General features: G+C 36.8%; 1 protein-coding gene across 1 annotated transcript; it reads left to right on the top strand.

Moving 5' to 3' along the window:
- The first annotated feature begins 367 nt into the window (after positions 1–367).
- On the top strand, positions 368–18,243 carry LOC137721512 (WAT1-related protein At2g39510-like). The gene is made up of 7 exons (XM_068460608.1): positions 368–621; positions 706–768; positions 921–1,037; positions 2,178–2,415; positions 16,707–16,868; positions 17,520–17,671; positions 18,031–18,243. Exons 1-7 carry the CDS (start codon positions 422–424, stop codon positions 18,149–18,151), a joined length of 1,053 nt encoding a protein of 350 aa, XP_068316709.1. The 5' UTR covers positions 368–421; the 3' UTR covers positions 18,152–18,243.
- Positions 18,244–19,063: the final 820 nt, after the last annotated feature.

Raw genomic sequence — 19,063 nt, 5'->3', positions numbered from 1 at the left:
GAGTTAAAGTTAATTCCATTTTCAGCACCTCTTACTCTCAATACACTTTTGTGATATGCTAGTCACGTACGTTTAAGCCAAATTTTGACTTAATCACTTGGAGCAATGATTTAATTACTGCTTACTTACTAAGATATGAATCATATAATATGATGACGAAGGATAATATTCGATGTGTTGAAAAGATGTACTACAGGTTTTGACGCTGAATTTGGTGAAATATGGGTTCTCTTCACAGAATGTTACCGTTTAGCACACCTTATCGTGGAATCCTAAGAATACCAAGATTGAGATGCACATAATTTACTATGCCTATAAGTAACTGCTGCTTCTTCTCCATTTTTTTTCTCATCCCTGATCATCACTCACTAGCCAACGTTTCACACCAGACACTTGTAACTAGTTTTGGAACAAGATCAGCATGTCTAAGTGCTCCACGGCTCAGATGCTCACTCGGCTGATGCCGTTCATGGCTGTCACCTTCTTGCAATTTGGGTACGCAGGTTTGTTCATAATTTCAAAGTTTGCTCTAAACCGTGGGATGAGCCCGCAGGTCTTCGTGGCCTATCGGCACGCCGTGGCCACTGTTTTTATAGCTCCTTTCGCCTTTATCTTCGATAGGTGCGTCTCCCTGTCACCCTCCTTTTTGCATTTGACATGTTCAGAGATGAAGAAAACTAATCCACTGAAGTTATTCTATTGCAGGAGAGTAAGGCCAAAGATGACCTTATCTATTTTTTATAAGATTGTTTTGCTTGGCCTCGTAGAGTTAAGTACCGTGACCACTAAGTCACATATTTTTCAGCTTATTTCTGAGTTTGAAAAAAATTATGTTTTAATTATATAGTACTGTTTTTCTTTTTAAACATATTGGAAAATCAAACTAATCAAGTGATGATCTCACTCTTAATTATTATTAGGCCTGTACTGGACCAGAACTTGACCTATACCGGGATGAAGCTTACAACAGCAACTTTTACATCTGCTCTGTACAATGTCCTTCCTGCTTTTGCATTCGTAATGGCTTGGGTTTTCAGGTATATTTAATTAGCCCGCGCGCGCGCACACACACACACAACACACCGTATATCATATATATATATATATATATATATGGGTATATTATCAATTTCCCCCCTGAACTTGTGACCATTGGCCAATTTCCCCCCTGAACTTTAATTTTGGCCAATTTCCCCCCTCAACTCTCATAATTAGTCAATTCCCCCCTGAACTTTAATTTGGCCAATTTCCCCCCTCAACTCTCAAAATTAGTCAATTTGCACCCTACTGTTAATTTTTTTTTATTTTAATTTTCCATCTATTCTTTTCTTAATTTTCAATCTTTCTAATAGCTTCCAACAAAGTACTAAAATTAACATAAACTCACCTGCATAATATAGGGTAAAATGTACAAAAACATAATACAGTTAGTATGTGACATGGGTTGATTATAAGAAAAAGTTATGAATCGGGTTTAAAGCATGTAGAAGAAGAAATAATAACAAAAAGAAATAATAATCCTAAACTCATGGATCAAACCTATTTCAATAAAATGGGTTATTCTTAATAAGGAGTCGAAAATTATGAATAGACTAGCCATTTTTTTACTAAAGCTCGATTCTCCGCAATTTACTTGAACTTAGCTTTCACTTTTATAAAGAAAATTGTATTCACATACAAAAATTTACACATCAATCCTTTTTGTTATCAATTTTGTATAGTAAAAAATCAAATAAAATTACTCCATACTGATTTATTATGACTAATAATACTATCTATGATAAATTGTAAAATTCTAAATTTTAATCTATTTGTAATAGGATAAAGATATAGGAACATGATTAACATACATCTTATTTAGTTTCTTACACACACTTGTTTAATTATGATCAAATTAAAAATTTAACAGTAGGGTGCAAATTGACTAATTATAAGAGTTGAGGGGGGAAATTGGCTAAATTAAAGTTGAGGGGGGAAATTGACTAATCATGAGAGTTCAGGGGGGAAATTGGCCAAAATTAAAGTTAAGGGGGGAAATTGGCTAATGGTCACAAGTTCAGGGGGGAAATTGATAATATACCCTATATATATATATTCCTACTGTATATATTGCCCTAATTTGTTTGCATGGTTCAGGAAAATGTGGAATTATTTAATTTGTCTGGTATTAATGTTAGGCTTGAGAAGATTAATTTGAGAAGCCTACATAGCCAGGCAAAAATATTGGGGACCCTAGTGACGGTGGGAGGAGCCATGCTTCTGACTCTAATTAATGGACCCATGTTGAATTTTCCGTGGACAAGAAGAAATCCCCATCACGAATCTACAGTTTCCACAGATCATCAAGATCATATAAAGGGAGCTATCATGGTTGCAGCGGGATGTTTCTGCTGGGCTGGTTTCGTCACTCTCCTAGTAAGTCTCTAAAGTTTAATGCAATTTTTTTTAATCAACTGAAATTCTCAAGATTCGAACTTGAAATATCTTTCAACATTAGAAAAAAGTATAAGTAGATTGAGAGTTGGTATCTTTACTTGGAGTAACATACAAGTAACAAACCACTGACTATTGATGTGAAATCCTATTCTTAGATTTCACTGTTATAGTATTATTGAAATTTTATATTATTTTTCGAAAATTTATATTAATTTATTTGAATTTAGATTTTAATTAACTAGTTACAAAGTTTGGAAATTGATTCTTTAAAATTCGTTGACCTTTTGAGGTCACAATTAATGTTTTCGAATAGATCTCCAAACCATGAGCGCATAGGCGAAAGCCGTTTGCGAATCGGGATTACAACGGAAAAGATATGGACGTCCAAAATCGTTTTCTTTCTTTTATTAAATTTTAGACTAGAAATTAATTAAACTCCCACCTTGTGGGAAAGAGTCCCAATCAGCCTATTGTTTAAGGACCAATCAGAAATTAGTGAAGATGGGGGATCAATTAGGAAGGGAGAGAAAAGACCTCCCCTTCCCGTCAACCCAGACTCAAGCACCCAACCTGTTCGACCCAAAGTAGTTTCCGACCATTTCTGCCATTTTTTTTAGGCCAAACTCACTCATCCACCACCTGCAACCTCTTCCACAACCTCCCCTTTACCATTCTCGCCCAAGATCGAAGGGTTTTGGGTCCAAAATCACGAGGAACTTCATCGGAGCACCAGAGGTACTCGACAGCGATCTCGTCGTTCCGGCGAGTTACACCACCCACCACCACCATTAATCAACTCCCATTGGACCTAGGAACAAGACCCAACTAGTGGTAGGGGTATCAGAACATCGAGGAAGGAGAATAGAAGCTCACCCATTCTAGGGTTTCCAACGGGTGCAAGCCAATTTGGGGCCTTTTCCGACCAAATTGGACTTGGTCACAGGTATAAAACTTGCTCTACGCATTAAGATCTTCATTTATGTAAAATTTGGTAATTTTTGGAAATAGTTAAATTTTCCGGCAAGTGATTTGGATACCCTGATTTCATATGTGACATTCAATTGATGAAATTTCGTCGTATGACTATAGTTTTGTTAGAGACCGCCACTTGGACATTATATGAAATGATGTCCCGACCGTTGGGTTGTCACCAAACCTTGATATGTTATAATACGTAATATTTGAGGACCATATGAACTAACGGATTGGAAATCCGATGTACGGATCTTTCCAAATTGAATTTCTAAGTTTGTAAAACCAAGCATTGATAACAACCTAATTCTAGCAATTGGCGGAGATCAGACCGTTGGATCGTTCCAAAATTTTAGAATATTATTCTAGAAGATAAATAAGGCCCTTGGGAAGTTACGAATCAGAAATCCATGGGCGGATGTTCTAAATTGACTTGTATAAGGTTGTGGACCCCACCTTTGACAGAGACTTTAGTTTTGGCTAATATGCTACGAATTGATCTTTAATATTAAAAACAAGTATTACTAGAGACTATGTAGGGCTTAGTGAGCATTTATTGGTTAGTGAGTTATCCCATATTATATATACATCGGTTTATGTGTATGAGACGTCATATTGTGATGTATATGTGTTTATTTGTCTTCTTAATAATGTGAAGGCTTTTTAACCAAAATAGTCCATGAGATTTGCATAACACATCACCTTGGTCCCTGAGATTGAAAATCAATAGAAATGGTCCCTGAGATTGTCCACCATCCATTATTTTGGTTCTTCTGTTAAAAACTCCGTTAAGTGTTCCGAAGCTCTTGGCCAGAAGTTTATGCAATTTTCAAAGCTTCGTAACTCAATTGTCTCTTAATCAAATTCGACCCATAATATATCAAAATGAAGATAGGAAAGTTTAGAACAAGATTATACCTATTTGGAAGCCCAACGATTGCCAGAGATGACCGGAAAATAGCCTGAAAGGTGACTGGTCGGCGGAAAAACTAGAAAACTCGCCCGAAATTGGGTAAACTTTAAACATTCATAACTTCTTCAATACTCAACAAAATTGAGTGATTTAAAAACAAAAATCATACTTCTCAATGAAACAAAGAGAATGGTACCTTTCTATATGGCTAAATTGTCGTGGTTTGGCCTAAAAACGGCTTGAAAGTGGCTAACTTGAGACCAAGACAACCACTTTCGAGCCATTTTCCTGCCAAACCACAACGATTTAGCCTTCGAGAAATGTACTATTCTCTTTATCTCATCGAGAAGTATGATTTTTATTTATTAAATCACTCGATTTCTGATGCGAGAATTACTTGACACTCAAATTAAACCCTCGTTTGACAATTGTAGTAGAATGGATAAGTGAGGGATCGTTCTAGACCGGGGATTAGGAGGGCTTGCTAAAACCTTCTAAATTGACTTAAAAACATAAAAACTAAATTAAAATACTCTTAACAAGACTACTATGACTCAGAATGGCTTTGAAAAACTCAAATTGTCTAAAACAATCAAATTGACTCAAATAGAAGCTAGAACTTGATTTAGACGAATTTGCAATTGTTTATGACTCCAAAAGCTTAAAGATACAAAAATAAAACAAATACGAATGATTAAGACTTAACAAAATAGGGGGGGGAAATTGTGGTTGGACGATATTAAATTAAAAAGACAGAATATAATTAAAGGCAAAATGTAAATATGAATGTGATAAAAATATGGATGATGGAATAGCCAAGGGGTTCTTCTCCACACATGTTACCCTTGCAAACAAAATTGATTCTCAGTTGGTCTTTCGATAAGTTGTGAAACTCAATGCTCCAAGTTAATTAGATCCGCTTAGATTAACTTTCAGATTTCCCTAAATTCGTTGGATTGAATGGAATACGCATTACAACCAAATTATTCTTAATCAAAGTCCCTAACTATGGAATACGCATGATAGAGACATTTAACCAAGATCATTAAGTTCAACGGAAATCATAAACATCGACGAGGCATTCGTTACTATGGAATACGCATGAAACTTATGCCAAGAATTCGTTTAACGCGATTGTTTATAAGCAACCTCTACTACTTGTGAATATAAGTTCATAACGATTAGGTGAAATTCACTTATATTCTAGCGTCATATTTATGCATGAAAATTAAGCTTGCAATCTCAATGAACATACATAAATAAGTTATCAATCAAACAGTTAAACGAATTGAATCCACAACTTATGAAATTCCAACCAAACGTAATCAATTCAAAATGCAAATATAAACATAGTTTCGAATCACCCCCTAGCTAAAGGGGGTTTAGTTCCTCATAACTTTGAAATCAAAGAAACACCTAAACATTCCAACAACTCAAACGTGAATTGTATGAACGTTTAGGCACTCTTCTCTTCCCTTCTCATACGTACAAAACAAAGAGAATTAAATTTAAACTTTGAAATCAAAGAAACACCTAAACATTCCAACAATTCAAACTTGAATTGTATGAACGTTTAAGCACTCTTTTCTTCCTCGTTGTTGTAGCACAAGGTCTAAGGTGAGCTTTGGGGATTATGTGAAGTGTTTTGGAGGGATGGGAAGTGGTTGGATAGTGGCTGCAATGAAGGAGAAAAAACTGCACAGAAAATGGAAGTGTTTGTAACTGAAAATGTGTATGGAAGAGTGAATGAATTTTGAGGAGTGTTGGATGCTTATTTATAGGTGAAATGGGGGAACAAAAGAGGGAATATTGCAGCTAGGAGGGGATGAATGATTATGGGTGCATGTGTTTGGAATAATGAAGGGGGAATGTATGTAATAAAACAACTAGGAAAAGTTATGGAAAGCTGGAAATGGGAGTGGGAACTCACGGCATTGTTGGGTTGTTTATGGGAGAATAAATGTATGATAATGGCTAAATAATTAAAGGGAATGAATGGGAGTGACACTAGGTTGGTTATGCATGTGAATGCAAGGAGGAAAGCTGAAAATGCAAGGGAAGCTCACGGCACAATGTTGTTTTGCTTCTTGAAATGCATGTGAATGCATTTGAGTGTAATATGAAAAGAATGACTAATTAATGTATGTAGGGTTGATATGCATGTGAATTAGGTTGGAAAGAGGTGGAAGTGGAATGTTATGCAATGATAATGTCTTGTAAAGATGCTAATAAATAATGCATGTAGGGTTAGCTAGGTTGGCTTTGTTTGGGTGCATGTATGTTAATGGTGGTTTTGCATGTGAATTGATGGATTGTTTTTGATGGAATGGATGGTTCTTTGCATGGCTATAAGGGATAGAATAAGAGAGAATGGGCTAGGCCCTTTGTTTTATGTCCAAAGTGAAAATAAGGCCTTCAAATTCGTCCAAACTTTGGCTCCATGGATAAGCTATCCAATCCATGCCCAAAAATGCTCCAAATGGCCTCAAAATGCACTTTCTTGCTCCCTAAGCCCTTAGAACCTGAAAACACACAAAAGAAGCATAAAGAACTAAAATAACTAAAGAAACATAACGTAAATGTACGAGAACAAGCCATTTAAGTCGCATGAATATGCTCCTATCAAATACCCCCACACTTAGCTTTTGCTAGTCCTCGAGCAAAACAGAATAAAAACAAATAAACAAAACGACACTAAACACGTAAAACACAACCTAAACCTTCCAACAACCGTCTTAGGGATTTCCAATGCACATGACACGTTAAAAATCATCATTCCCACAGATTTTAGTCATCTTCACACTTAAGTACATTCTTAATCATAGTCACCATATACTAGTTCACAATTAAGCATTTAAAACCATGTTTTGAATGTAGTAACATGCCTTAGAGAATTTGCTCAATTCCTTACAAGATATGCACTCGATTTTTACTCAGATTTTCTAACTACACACCCTAATCTAGTCATATGTGAGAAGATTGATGTAAACATGAAAACGAACACTCACATATATGTATCACAAAGAACGCAATTTCTGGAGTTAATAAGCATGTTTAGATATGATCTCATGAATGGAATGCTACTACTTAGATGCGAGAACCAGTGACACCATAAGCTCATACCAAGTTCAAACTCCACAAATTGAAACCCATAACACTCAAGATAGAAGTCAAGGGTTGTAACGGGGCTAGGGTATTGGCTAACAATGAAAGGTGAAGGATAAACAAACATTCTTAAAGCAATAGTGAGCAAAGTATTGAATCAGGCACTTAGAATTCCCTTAAGAACGCAGAAGTCAACTTTGAACACCCAAGGGAAAGTCACACAAAACTTAGGGCCATATTCACTTTTTGGACCCTTTCTTCAATCACTCATTCTTTCATTTATTTAATTTTTTTTTTTTTTTCAAGCTCTTTTTTTTTTTTTTTTTCTTTCTATCTTTCTTTTCTTTTGAATCTCAAACATACTTAAGAACAAGCATTCCTTCCCCCACACTCATTTTCTTGCATAATGTAACTCAAAAGGAATTCATTTAAGTCATGCTCACTATCTTTTAAGAACAAGGGTGTGGATTGTCCTAAACTAGGCTAGGTGAGGAAAATATGGGTAAACAAAGAATAGAGGCTAAACAAGGCTCAACGGGGTTAAAACTTACAACAAATACGAAATATGGGAAGTGAGGCTATTTGGCTATGGTGGCAACTACACAACTTCATCTTGATATATGTTATGCAAATCAATAACATGCTTTGAATGAAATGGGCATGAGTTCTAGCATTTGGAACTATATGATGAAACGCCTTCTAAGTAGTAACCAAGCAAAGAATAATGAGATCATGCAACGACTTTAGAAAACAAGAAATCACAGATTATACTCTCCAAAGAACGTTATAGGCTCAAGTCTCTCAGGGTTGTAGCGTTTGTTTGAGTTCCTTCCTTCAAGCATGTTACAAAAACGAATTTTTTTTCTTTTATGATTGCATGTGAAGTCATACATTATAACCATAACTAAGCATAAACCAAGAGTAAATCAAACTTTTCTCTATGTTCATAACTCTTTTTAACAGTCATGCAATTAGAAACCAAATCCTTATCATTGTGTTGGAAGGTAACCTACAACACAAAAACGACTCAAAACACTCTTTTTAGGCTTTTCAAAACATTTTTTTTCAAATTTTTATGTGTTTTTCGGAGTTATAAAACAAAACACGCTAAAACAGTTTAAAAACACCTTAAAACAGCAAGGAACAACATTTGAAGTTATGGGTGATAAAATCCCACGAATTTGCATTAACAACATTAGTTACCCCCCCACACTTAAATCAAACATTGTCCTCAATGTTTTAAGCATAGATTCACACAAAACATAAGTAAACACACAAAAAGCACTTAAACATACTAAACATGTCATAATGTAATTAACAAAGATAAGAGTTTAGAGACGCAAATCTGGTTATAGAGTGTAAATTCCATCTTCTCCTTGGTAATTGCATTGAGGTTTTGATCTTTGTGATTCCACAGGCTTACTCTTGAACTGGTTTCCGCCCATCATTGATTTTCCTTTGTACTACTGGGCTGGAGGATTCTTTTGGTCTTCCCCGAAGGTCTGAGCTTACCCCTTTGGTCTGTTTCTTTGTTCAATCTTTCCAATTCGTATTGAAAAGGGTTGAAGGATAACTCAGCCTATGTTTGTCTCCACATGCTTCAATGTATCATTTTCACTTGCCTTACTCGCTCCCCTTTGCAGAAGTGGTCCCTTCTCCGGAAGTGTATCAACCGTTGAAGATGACTACTCGAGAGCAACGCTAGGTAAGCAATCAGGAATAGATTCCAGGCAGTTGGCTCCAGATCGGAAGATTGACTCCAAGTGCCGGCTGATTGCTTCTTTTACTTTGCCATGCGAGTAAGAACAAGGACAAAGAAAAAGACAGGGAAAGAGCATGATATGAGATACTTTTGCTTTTGACCTTTATGATATGAGATACCTTTGCTTTTGAAGAAGCGGTGAATGAATCAGCACATGTATTTGTTGTGCTGTTTCCTCCTGGGTCATATGTACTCCAGGCATCTGGTATCATTTTTGGGGAAGAAGAAAGAATTGAGTCTTTCGAAAGGCTTTGCTGGGAGTGCGCCCTCAGAGGTAAGGGAGAGTTGGGCATTTTCTTCAGGTTTGCCCTGCCATAAAAGACGAAGGTCGACATATATAGAGATAATATCAAGTGGTGGTACTTTTTACCTTTGTCGACAAACGTTTTGATCCCGCAAATCCGGCTTTTTGAAATAGTGGCGCCTCTTCGATCTCTGAACACGCCTCTTCGATTTCTGAGCAGGCGCCCCTTCGATTTCTGAACGACGCCCCTTCGATTTCTGCATGGCAAAAGTAGTCACGGGTGCGGCTCTTTTGACAAAGCTGCACGCGTTTTCTGAAAAGCAGAGAAAGCGTCGCCGAACTTTGCGCTTGTCGGCTAAAGACGTGTAAATGAGATGATGGCCTCCACGTGCTATCAGCTTTGTCAGATATCTTTTGACAAAGCTGAACGCGTTTTCTGAAAAGCCGCGAATGCGTCGTCGAAATTTGCGGAGGAAAATCCGGATCTCTGAATCGGCGGACGCGTCGCCATGGCTTTTTATGGAGCTATCGATCACCCCAACAAATACACTCTGAAGAAATCCCATTCTTGAAAAATCGACTCCGGCCCTTTGAGAATTAACTCCATCCACCCATTCTCTTTGAACACTTTTGAAAAAAATGGCAAACTCATCGAACCTTAGCTTAGATTTGAGTCTTAGCAGCGATCCGGTTGCGCCCCGTCAAGGTAATGTATGGCGTCCTTCTTTTTTATCTTCTAACGGTCCTCTTTCAGGTGAAGACTCTGTGATGCAGGACGCCACAACAGCTACAATAGTAGCTAGGAACCTCCTCACTCCAAAAGATAGTAGGCTGCTGTCAGGACGGTCCGATGAGTTGGCCGTTCAAGAGTCCCTCGCACTTAGTGTTCAGTGTGCGAGCTCTGTGTCCAACATGGGCCTACGCCTGCTTGCTCGGTCCCGCCAAGTGGAATCGTTGATGGCAGAGGTGGAAAGTCTTAAGCAGGAAATCAAACAGCTTAAGTACGAGAATAGAAGTTTGCATGTGCTTGCAAATAACTATTCGGCGGGCATGAAGAGGAAGCTTGATGAGCTGCAAGAATCTGAGGGTCGAATTCACAATGACCGTCAAAGGCTTGCGTCTTATCTCCAGAGGCACCTTTTTCCTGGGTCATCCAGCGCTTGGCCAAGTATTGAGGCCTGGAATGCTCTAGCTCCGATGCCTCCCGCTCCGATGGCTTCCGCTCCGATGCCTCCCGCTTCTATGCCTCCCGCTTCTGCGCCTTCCGCTTCTGCGCCTCGTAGTGGGGCTTCACGCAAACAACCTTTGTGAAGCTCCACCTTTCTCCATGTTTAGTATCACAACTTTTTTTTTTTTTTTTTTTTTTTTTTTTTTTTTTGATTAACATAAATAAAATCAAACGGCATGGAATTTATCTTTGAATGGGCGGTGATACTTGAAATGATCCGATAATAGTTTAAATTCCAGATTGGGTGCCTGAATCATTAACCACATGTTAGTATAAAAGAAAATTGAAATTCGGGGAGGCGGCTTACCTGTGTGCTCCAAAATGAACTCCATAATAAACACCCCTTCGAAAGTTATGACTTGTCCCGTGTCATAAAATCCAACTTCCTTGGGAATTGTGGTTTCAATTATGTCCTCTTTGATGCCTTCTACATCTTCTCCAGCCACTACCTTCTCTTGAATCATTCTTCTTGGTGTACAAAGTCCTTTGAAAAATTCAACACCATCTAAAACTTGCTGTGTTGCACCAAGAATTGGAATAGCATTTTGCACCTTTGGGAAGGCTTCCACGATGTCCTTTTTACTCTCTTCTTGGTTGGGAATCAAAAACCTGCTAGGAAAAGGGACATTGGGTGGAATAACATCAGAATAACATGGAATTGGGACGTCCTTACTTGTGGTGGGTGGTTTAGAGGGCTTAGGGGGCTGCGGCAAGGGTTGTTCTACCCTTGCCGTTTGCATGTCTTCTTCCTCCTCCTCAATTAGCAGCTCCTCATCCACTTCTAGGCTATGTTTAGACATTTTTAGGTCCGCTCCAACCTCTATAGCACTTCCCAAAGTGATAACATTATGGATTTCAAAATCTTCCTTCGAGTTTTCAATAGTTGAGTTGGGGAGTTCACTTTGCTCTTGAATTTGTTTCATGAACTCCATAATCTGCCCAAATTGCTCGTCCAATTTACCCAACTTCTTGTCTTGATTTTGTTCGTCCTGCGTCAAAGAGGTTAGTAATTGAAAATCATTATCCATGGACATACTTGAACTTGATTGGAATTGTTGTGGGGGAGGTTGTGGTGGCTGCATAGGTGTTGTATTGAACTCCTCATATGGTTGCCAATATGCTTCTTGTTGAGCCTCCTTGGCTTGATTTTGCGACCCCTGCGCCAAAGAATTTATTTCATTAAGAATTTGAATATAATCTACTGGCGAACTTGAATTTAATTGAGCATATTGCATATGAAGTTGTGGTGGCTGCATAGGTCTTGAATAGAACTCCTCATATGGTTGCCAATATGCTTCACGTTGAACTTGTTGATCTTCCCACCATATAGAGTTTGAATGATCCCTCCAATCTCTTTGTGGACATTGATTGGCTTGAAATCCTTGCCTATATGAAGCACCAAATGTAGGGACACTCTGCATTGTGGTCCTTTCGGCATACGGCGACAATTGAGAAGTAAGATTTGCCAATTGAGCTTGAATGCTAGCAAAATCCATATCTTACTTCTCTAGTACCTAAAATCAAAGAAAGAGAACTAAATCAAATATCAAAAGTAACAACAAACAAAGAAACAACACTAAGTTAGAAACTAAAACGAAAACAACTAAACAAAAAAAAAGAAAAGAACCAAGGGATTAGCAAAGTTGCTAATCCCCGGCAACGGCGCCAAAATTTGATGCGAGAATTACTTGACACTCAAATTAAACCCTCGTTTGACAATTGTAGTAGAATGGATAAGTGAGGGATCGTTCTAGACCGGGGATTAGGAGGGCTTGCTAAAACCTTCTAAATTGACTTAAAAACATAAAAACTAAATTAAAATACTCTTAACAAGACTACTATGACTCAGAATGGCTTTGAAAAACTCAAATTGTCTAAAACAATCAAATTGACTCAAATAGAAGCTAGAACTTGATTTAGACGAATTTGCAATTGTTTATGACTCCAAAAGCTTAAAGATACAAAAATAAAACAAATACGAATGATTAAGACTTAACAAAATAGGGGGGGGAAATTGTGGTTGGACGATATTAAATTAAAAAGACAGAATATAATTAAAGGCAAAATGTAAATATGAATGTGATAAAAATATGGATGATGGAATAGCCAAGGGGTTCTTCTCCACACATGTTACCCTTGCAAACAAAATTGATTCTCAGTTGGTCTTTCGATAAGTTGTGAAACTCAATGCTCCAAGTTAATTAGATCCGCTTAGATTAACTTTCAGATTTCCCTAAATTCGTTGGATTGAATGGAATACGCATTACAACCAAATTATTCTTAATCAAAGTCCCTAACTATGGAATACGCATGATAGAGACATTTAACCAAGATCATTAAGTTCAACGGAAATCATAAACATCGACGAGGCATTCGTTACTATGGAATACGCATGAAACTTATGCCAAGAATTCGTTTAACGCGATTGTTTATAAGCAACCTCTACTACTTGTGAATATAAGTTCATAACGATTAGGTGAAATTCACTTATATTCTAGCGTCATATTTATGCATGAAAATTAAGCTTGCAATCTCAATGAACATACATAAATAAGTTATCAATCAAACAGTTAAACGAATTGAATCCACAACTTATGAAATTCCAACCAAACGTAATCAATTCAAAATGCAAATATAAACATAGTTTCGAATCACCCCCTAGCTAAAGGGGGTTTAGTTCCTCATAACTTTGAAATCAAAGAAACACCTAAACATTCCAACAACTCAAACGTGAATTGTATGAACGTTTAGGCACTCTTCTCTTCCCTTCTCATACGTACAAAACAAAGAGAATTAAATTTAAACTTTGAAATCAAAGAAACACCTAAACATTCCAACAATTCAAACTTGAATTGTATGAACGTTTAAGCACTCTTTTCTTCCTCGTTGTTGTAGCACAAGGTCTAAGGTGAGCTTTGGGGATTATGTGAAGTGTTTTGGAGGGATGGGAAGTGGTTGGATAGTGGCTGCAATGAAGGAGAAAAAACTGCACAGAAAATGGAAGTGTTTGTAACTGAAAATGTGTATGGAAGAGTGAATGAATTTTGAGGAGTGTTGGATGCTTATTTATAGGTGAAATGGGGGAACAAAAGAGGGAATATTGCAGCTAGGAGGGGATGAATGATTATGGGTGCATGTGTTTGGAATAATGAAGGGGGAATGTATGTAATAAAACAACTAGGAAAAGTTATGGAAAGCTGGAAATGGGAGTGGGAACTCACGGCATTGTTGGGTTGTTTATGGGAGAATAAATGTATGATAATGGCTAAATAATTAAAGGGAATGAATGGGAGTGACACTAGGTTGGTTATGCATGTGAATGCAAGGAGGAAAGCTGAAAATGCAAGGGAAGCTCACGGCACAATGTTGTTTTGCTTCTTGAAATGCATGTGAATGCATTTGAGTGTAATATGAAAAGAATGACTAATTAATGTATGTAGGGTTGATATGCATGTGAATTAGGTTGGAAAGAGGTGGAAGTGGAATGTTATGCAATGATAATGTCTTGTAAAGATGCTAATAAATAATGCATGTAGGGTTAGCTAGGTTGGCTTTGTTTGGGTGCATGTATGTTAATGGTGGTTTTGCATGTGAATTGATGGATTGTTTTTGATGGAATGGATGGTTCTTTGCATGGCTATAAGGGATAGAATAAGAGAGAATGGGCTAGGCCCTTTGTTTTATGTCCAAAGTGAAAATAAGGCCTTCAAATTCGTCCAAACTTTGGCTCCATGGATAAGCTATCCAATCCATGCCCAAAAATGCTCCAAATGGCCTCAAAATGCACTTTCTTGCTCCCTAAGCCCTTAGAACCTGAAAACACACAAAAGAAGCATAAAGAACTAAAATAACTAAAGAAACATAACGTAAATGTACGAGAACAAGCCATTTAAGTCGCATGAATATGCTCCTATCAATTTCGTTGAGTATTGAAGAAGTTATGAACGTTTAAAGTTTACCCAGTTTTTGGCGTGTTTTCCAACTTTTCCACGGACTAGTCACCTTTCAGGCTATTTTCTGGCCATCTCTAGAAACTATTGGGCTTCCAAATAGGTATAATCTTGTTCTACACTTTTCTATCTTCATTTTGATATATTATGAGTCGAATTTGGTTAAGAAACGATTGAGTTACGAAGCTTTGAAAATTGCCCAAACTTTCGGCCAAGAGCTCCTGGACACTTAACAGAGTTTTTAATGGAAGGACCAAAGTAATGGATGGTGGACAATCTCCGGGCCCATTTCTATTGATTTTCAATCTCAGGGACCAAAGTGATGTGTTATGCAAATCTCAATGACCATTTTGGCTAAAAAGCCTAATGTGAATGATAAGTATGATAAATGTTATGACAATGTGATCCTAAAATCCTATTAGATGTATTATGTAGAACTTATATGCTTGTGTGACATATTTGTTGGTGGCCATGAGAAATTGATGGTACAGGTGACTACATTGCAACTCATAGGGGTTGAGGTATGGGTAGGTGGTGTGTTGAATTTACTGCACCATATAGCAGTGGTACATGGATGGTCCTGCTTAGTATATCCGTGTTGGGGGACCATATGTATTTTAGGGGTGATCATGCTTGGTATATCCGCGTTGGGTGATCACTACCTGCACGATGAAATTATGCTATGGTTCTGCTTGGTATATCTGCGTTAGGGGACCATACGCATTTTAGGAGTGATCATGCTTAGTATATCAGCATTGGGTGATTACTACCTAGAGCTATAGGATATAGTCCTGCTTAGTATATTCGCGTTGGATGACTGTTAGGGGTGATCATACTTGGTATATTTGCGTTGGGTGATCATTACGTATGTTATTAGACTATGCATATGGTTCTGCTTGGTATATCCGTGTTGGGGGACCATACGCATTCTAAGGGTGATGAGGATTAGTTGTACTTGGTACATTCTGATAGGCGATTATAGTTCGGTGAGATTCCGTTGAGTGGTCCGGAATTCCTACTCTTGCTCATTTCCATAAAGTTAGTTCGACCTTTGATTCGAGTGAGTAGGAATTGCTCACATTAGTCGTTATGTGTATAAATTAGAATTATCATGTTATTACTTGGAATCCAGGCAGAGAATTATGTAGAATTCCTTTATTAAATTTCATGCATTGATATTTGATCTTTTTGACTGATTAATGTAGTTAAATGTTAATATAGTGCATCTCTGATTCTTGGGACTAATTAATTGAAGTGATTGTGGAATGATGTTGGATATGATTGTTATTAATACGATCAGATTAGTTGATCAATGTGACTAGAGAATACTATTGTGCTTTGTTGATTCTTTGATATATTACATGTTATGAATTGCGATTTTATGTTGAAACATGGTTATTTATATGATGGATGAATTGGAAATCTTGATTGTCATGTGGGTTCTTATGTAGCCTTGAGTCTAGTAATTTCATGCTTGCCAAGTTCTAATAATTGATTGAGGAATGTTATGCCTTTCGGCTTGAACAGACTGTGATATATGTCGAATTGTAGTGAATGACGAACTACGAATGACTTGATCCTTACTTAGGGTACGTAGGTAGTCTAACGAGGAGGTTAGATGCAGCCATAAAGTATACAAAAAATTACTATGCTTTTGGATCGTGAGTTGTGTTTGACCCGTATCCCGAAAGCGGGGTATGATAGATGTACGGTTATTTGATGACGTCTCGCGTTGATCCTGGACATTTGTCGGGATTGGGGTGTGACAATTGACATAAGTAACTATGCTAATACATAATTATCACTCTCAATGTCATACTTGTTAGAGTATATTATGATTGAGACACTTGTTAGAGTACGTGTGTAGTTATTATGATTGAGACACTTGTTACAATTTTAGAGAATCAGTACGTGTGTAGTAACTATGCTAACCTCATGTATTACTTCTTCACTAAGAGTCAAGATTGTTCTTCTTCATTCTTTCTCTCTTTCTCTCTCTGTGAAACTTTTTGCTGTTCTTCCTTTCTTTACAAAGATTACAAGTACAATATTGATCAGGGGATATCGCTTAACAATACTAATCAAGGCTTTTGTAGGCGATTACACTAAAGTCATACCCTACTGAGCTCTCCTTAACAGCTTGGATATGCTTGGTGGGCACAGTTCAAGGCTCTGCGGTGGCCTTAGCTTTCGAATGGAATAACCCTACAGCTTGGTCCATACACTTCGATTCTAAGTTGTTAGCTACTGTTTATTCTGTAAGAACTTCATAATTTAATCCTAAGCTTTCTGATAAAAAATATTGTTGCAGACTACACACTCGCGCACACACACATGCGCACACACACACACATATACATACATATACATATACATATATATATATACATATATATATACACACACACACACACACACACTCGCACGCATATATATATATATATGTATATATATATATGTATATATACATACTCGCACACGCACACACATATACATACATACATATATATATATATATATATATATATATATATATATATAAAGTTTGATGTGGTCTGGATGGTTAATTTTTTATTTTTGTTTTTGAAATAGAAGAGAGAGGAAGGGAGTAATAGAAAATGTGGGAGTGGGAAGATTTTTATTTTTTAAATAGATATATGTTAGGATCACAGGTTGGTGAGGCTTTAAAAAAAAAAAAAAAAACAAAATTTGGTTGTGTGAAATTACATTTCTGCCCTATATTTCTTATTCATGTTCTGTTTTAATTAGAAGGTTAAATTGATAATTTTATAGGATTTTGGTTGACAATGAGTGTTTTATTAATTAGTACACACACACACACACATACATACATACATACATACACTTTACTAGTTTATATATTACAGCCTGAAGATCTTTTGATGCAGGGAATAATGTGTTCAGGGATCGCTTATTACATTCAGGGAATAGTGATGAAGGAAAGAGGACCTGTTTTTGTGACTTCTTTTAGTCCCCTAATCTTGATTATTGTAGCCGTTATGAGCTCCTTCATTTTAGCTGAGATCATGTACCTGGGAAGGTAATTTGGCATCAATCTCTCTTTTCTACTAGGAGCACCTTGCATTTATTTAGCTTTTTCAAAACAAAAATACAAAATAAAGAAGAATAAAATGGGAAAATGAAATATGTACAAATGGAACTGCATTATTACAAACTTTCTAACAAACAATAGAATCAAGGGACACTAAACATACAATAATTAAGTCGTATGTAAATCGCATGTGGTGCTCCATTTTTGCTGGTTATTGTCCCTGCGGTTTTAAACTATTAAAAGTGTTTCTTTATTCGAAGATTAAAAGTTTATAACTTGTTTAGTTGTGCATATTTTCCTACAGAAAAAAAATGTGGAGTTAACAAAGCAAATTTGTATTTTTACAGAGTTATTGGAGCAATAGTCATTGTGATTGGCCTTTATATGGTTCTATGGGGGAAAAGCAAGGATCAACTTCCATCTGAGTTAGAAAAAAATGATAACATGGAATTGGCTATGACTATTTAACAAATACTACATTCATGGATAGGACACTGATTTCAGATATATGTGACCATTGATGTTACTAATAAGAAGCTTATATATTTATCTTAAGGAAGAAGAGCAAAATACTCTATAATAACTACTTGGAATTTGAATTTTCAATCTGTAACAAAGTCCATGCTAAGCCAAAAGTTAATTTAGTATAATGTTACATCCTTTATATATGTATCAAACCCAATATATGCATGATTGAGTCCATGGTTATTTGATGTAAAGCTTGCAATTTAATACCGATATGACCAAAGAATCAGTAATATCAATTTTCACTTGATAAGAGATAATCACACAATTAATAGATTTTTTTCACTGAGTAGGTCAAGTCATGCTGAAGTGAATTGTTAGCAATGCTGGAACCAAAGGGCTCCTGATATAGATTAGTCTCAACTTCTTAAATAGGCGCTGCAAATGCACTAAAATGTACAACAATAAACGTTAGTACCAGTTTCGGTACAGTCAAATAGGAAGGCCTGACAGGCCACCGAAGGAAGAGTTCTATCACAAACATGAAAATCAGCAACCGAATAACCAACACTAGTTATAGCATCCGCTAGAAAATTGGCTTCCCTAAAGACATGCTTCCACCAAATGTACTCAAAAGTTAAATGACAACTTTTGTAAATGACTTAACTAATACTAATGATGATAGTTGATTTGAGACGACTAGCAAGTGCATTGGTGTTTGCTTGCACTCTTCAACTAGCAACGCACAAGACCTATTTTAATTGCCAAAATTGTGAGGGGTTACTCCAATCCAAGCTCCTAGGGATTCTACGGATTCTACGTAGTATTGCCTCGAAAAGTCGATCGAATTAATCCTCATCACATATTTACAACTTACAAGTTAACTTTACCAAAGTTTAGCTAGTAATCTAGTGT

The sequence above is a fragment of the Pyrus communis genome, chromosome 16 (assembly GCF_963583255.1).
Source record: "Pyrus communis chromosome 16, drPyrComm1.1, whole genome shotgun sequence".
NCBI lineage: Eukaryota > Viridiplantae > Streptophyta > Magnoliopsida > Rosales > Rosaceae > Pyrus > Pyrus communis.
The sequence above is the reverse complement of the archived record's forward strand: the minus strand, read 5'-3'. Positions and strand labels throughout refer to the sequence as shown.

What these genes read in the sequence shown, in the direction of transcription:
- LOC137721512 (XM_068460608.1), top strand. Translation starts at nt 422, where the DNA reads ATGTCTAAGTGCTCCACGGCTCAGATGCTCACTCGGCTGATGCCGTTC. An exon ending in TTCGCCTTTATCTTCGATAG is followed by an intron (nt 622 to 705) that starts GTGCGTCTCCCT and finishes ATTCTATTGCAG; the next exon opens with GAGAGTAAGGCCAAAGATGA. An exon ending in TGTTAGCTACTGTTTATTCT is followed by an intron (nt 16,869 to 17,519) that starts GTAAGAACTTCA and finishes CTTTTGATGCAG; the next exon opens with GGAATAATGTGTTCAGGGAT.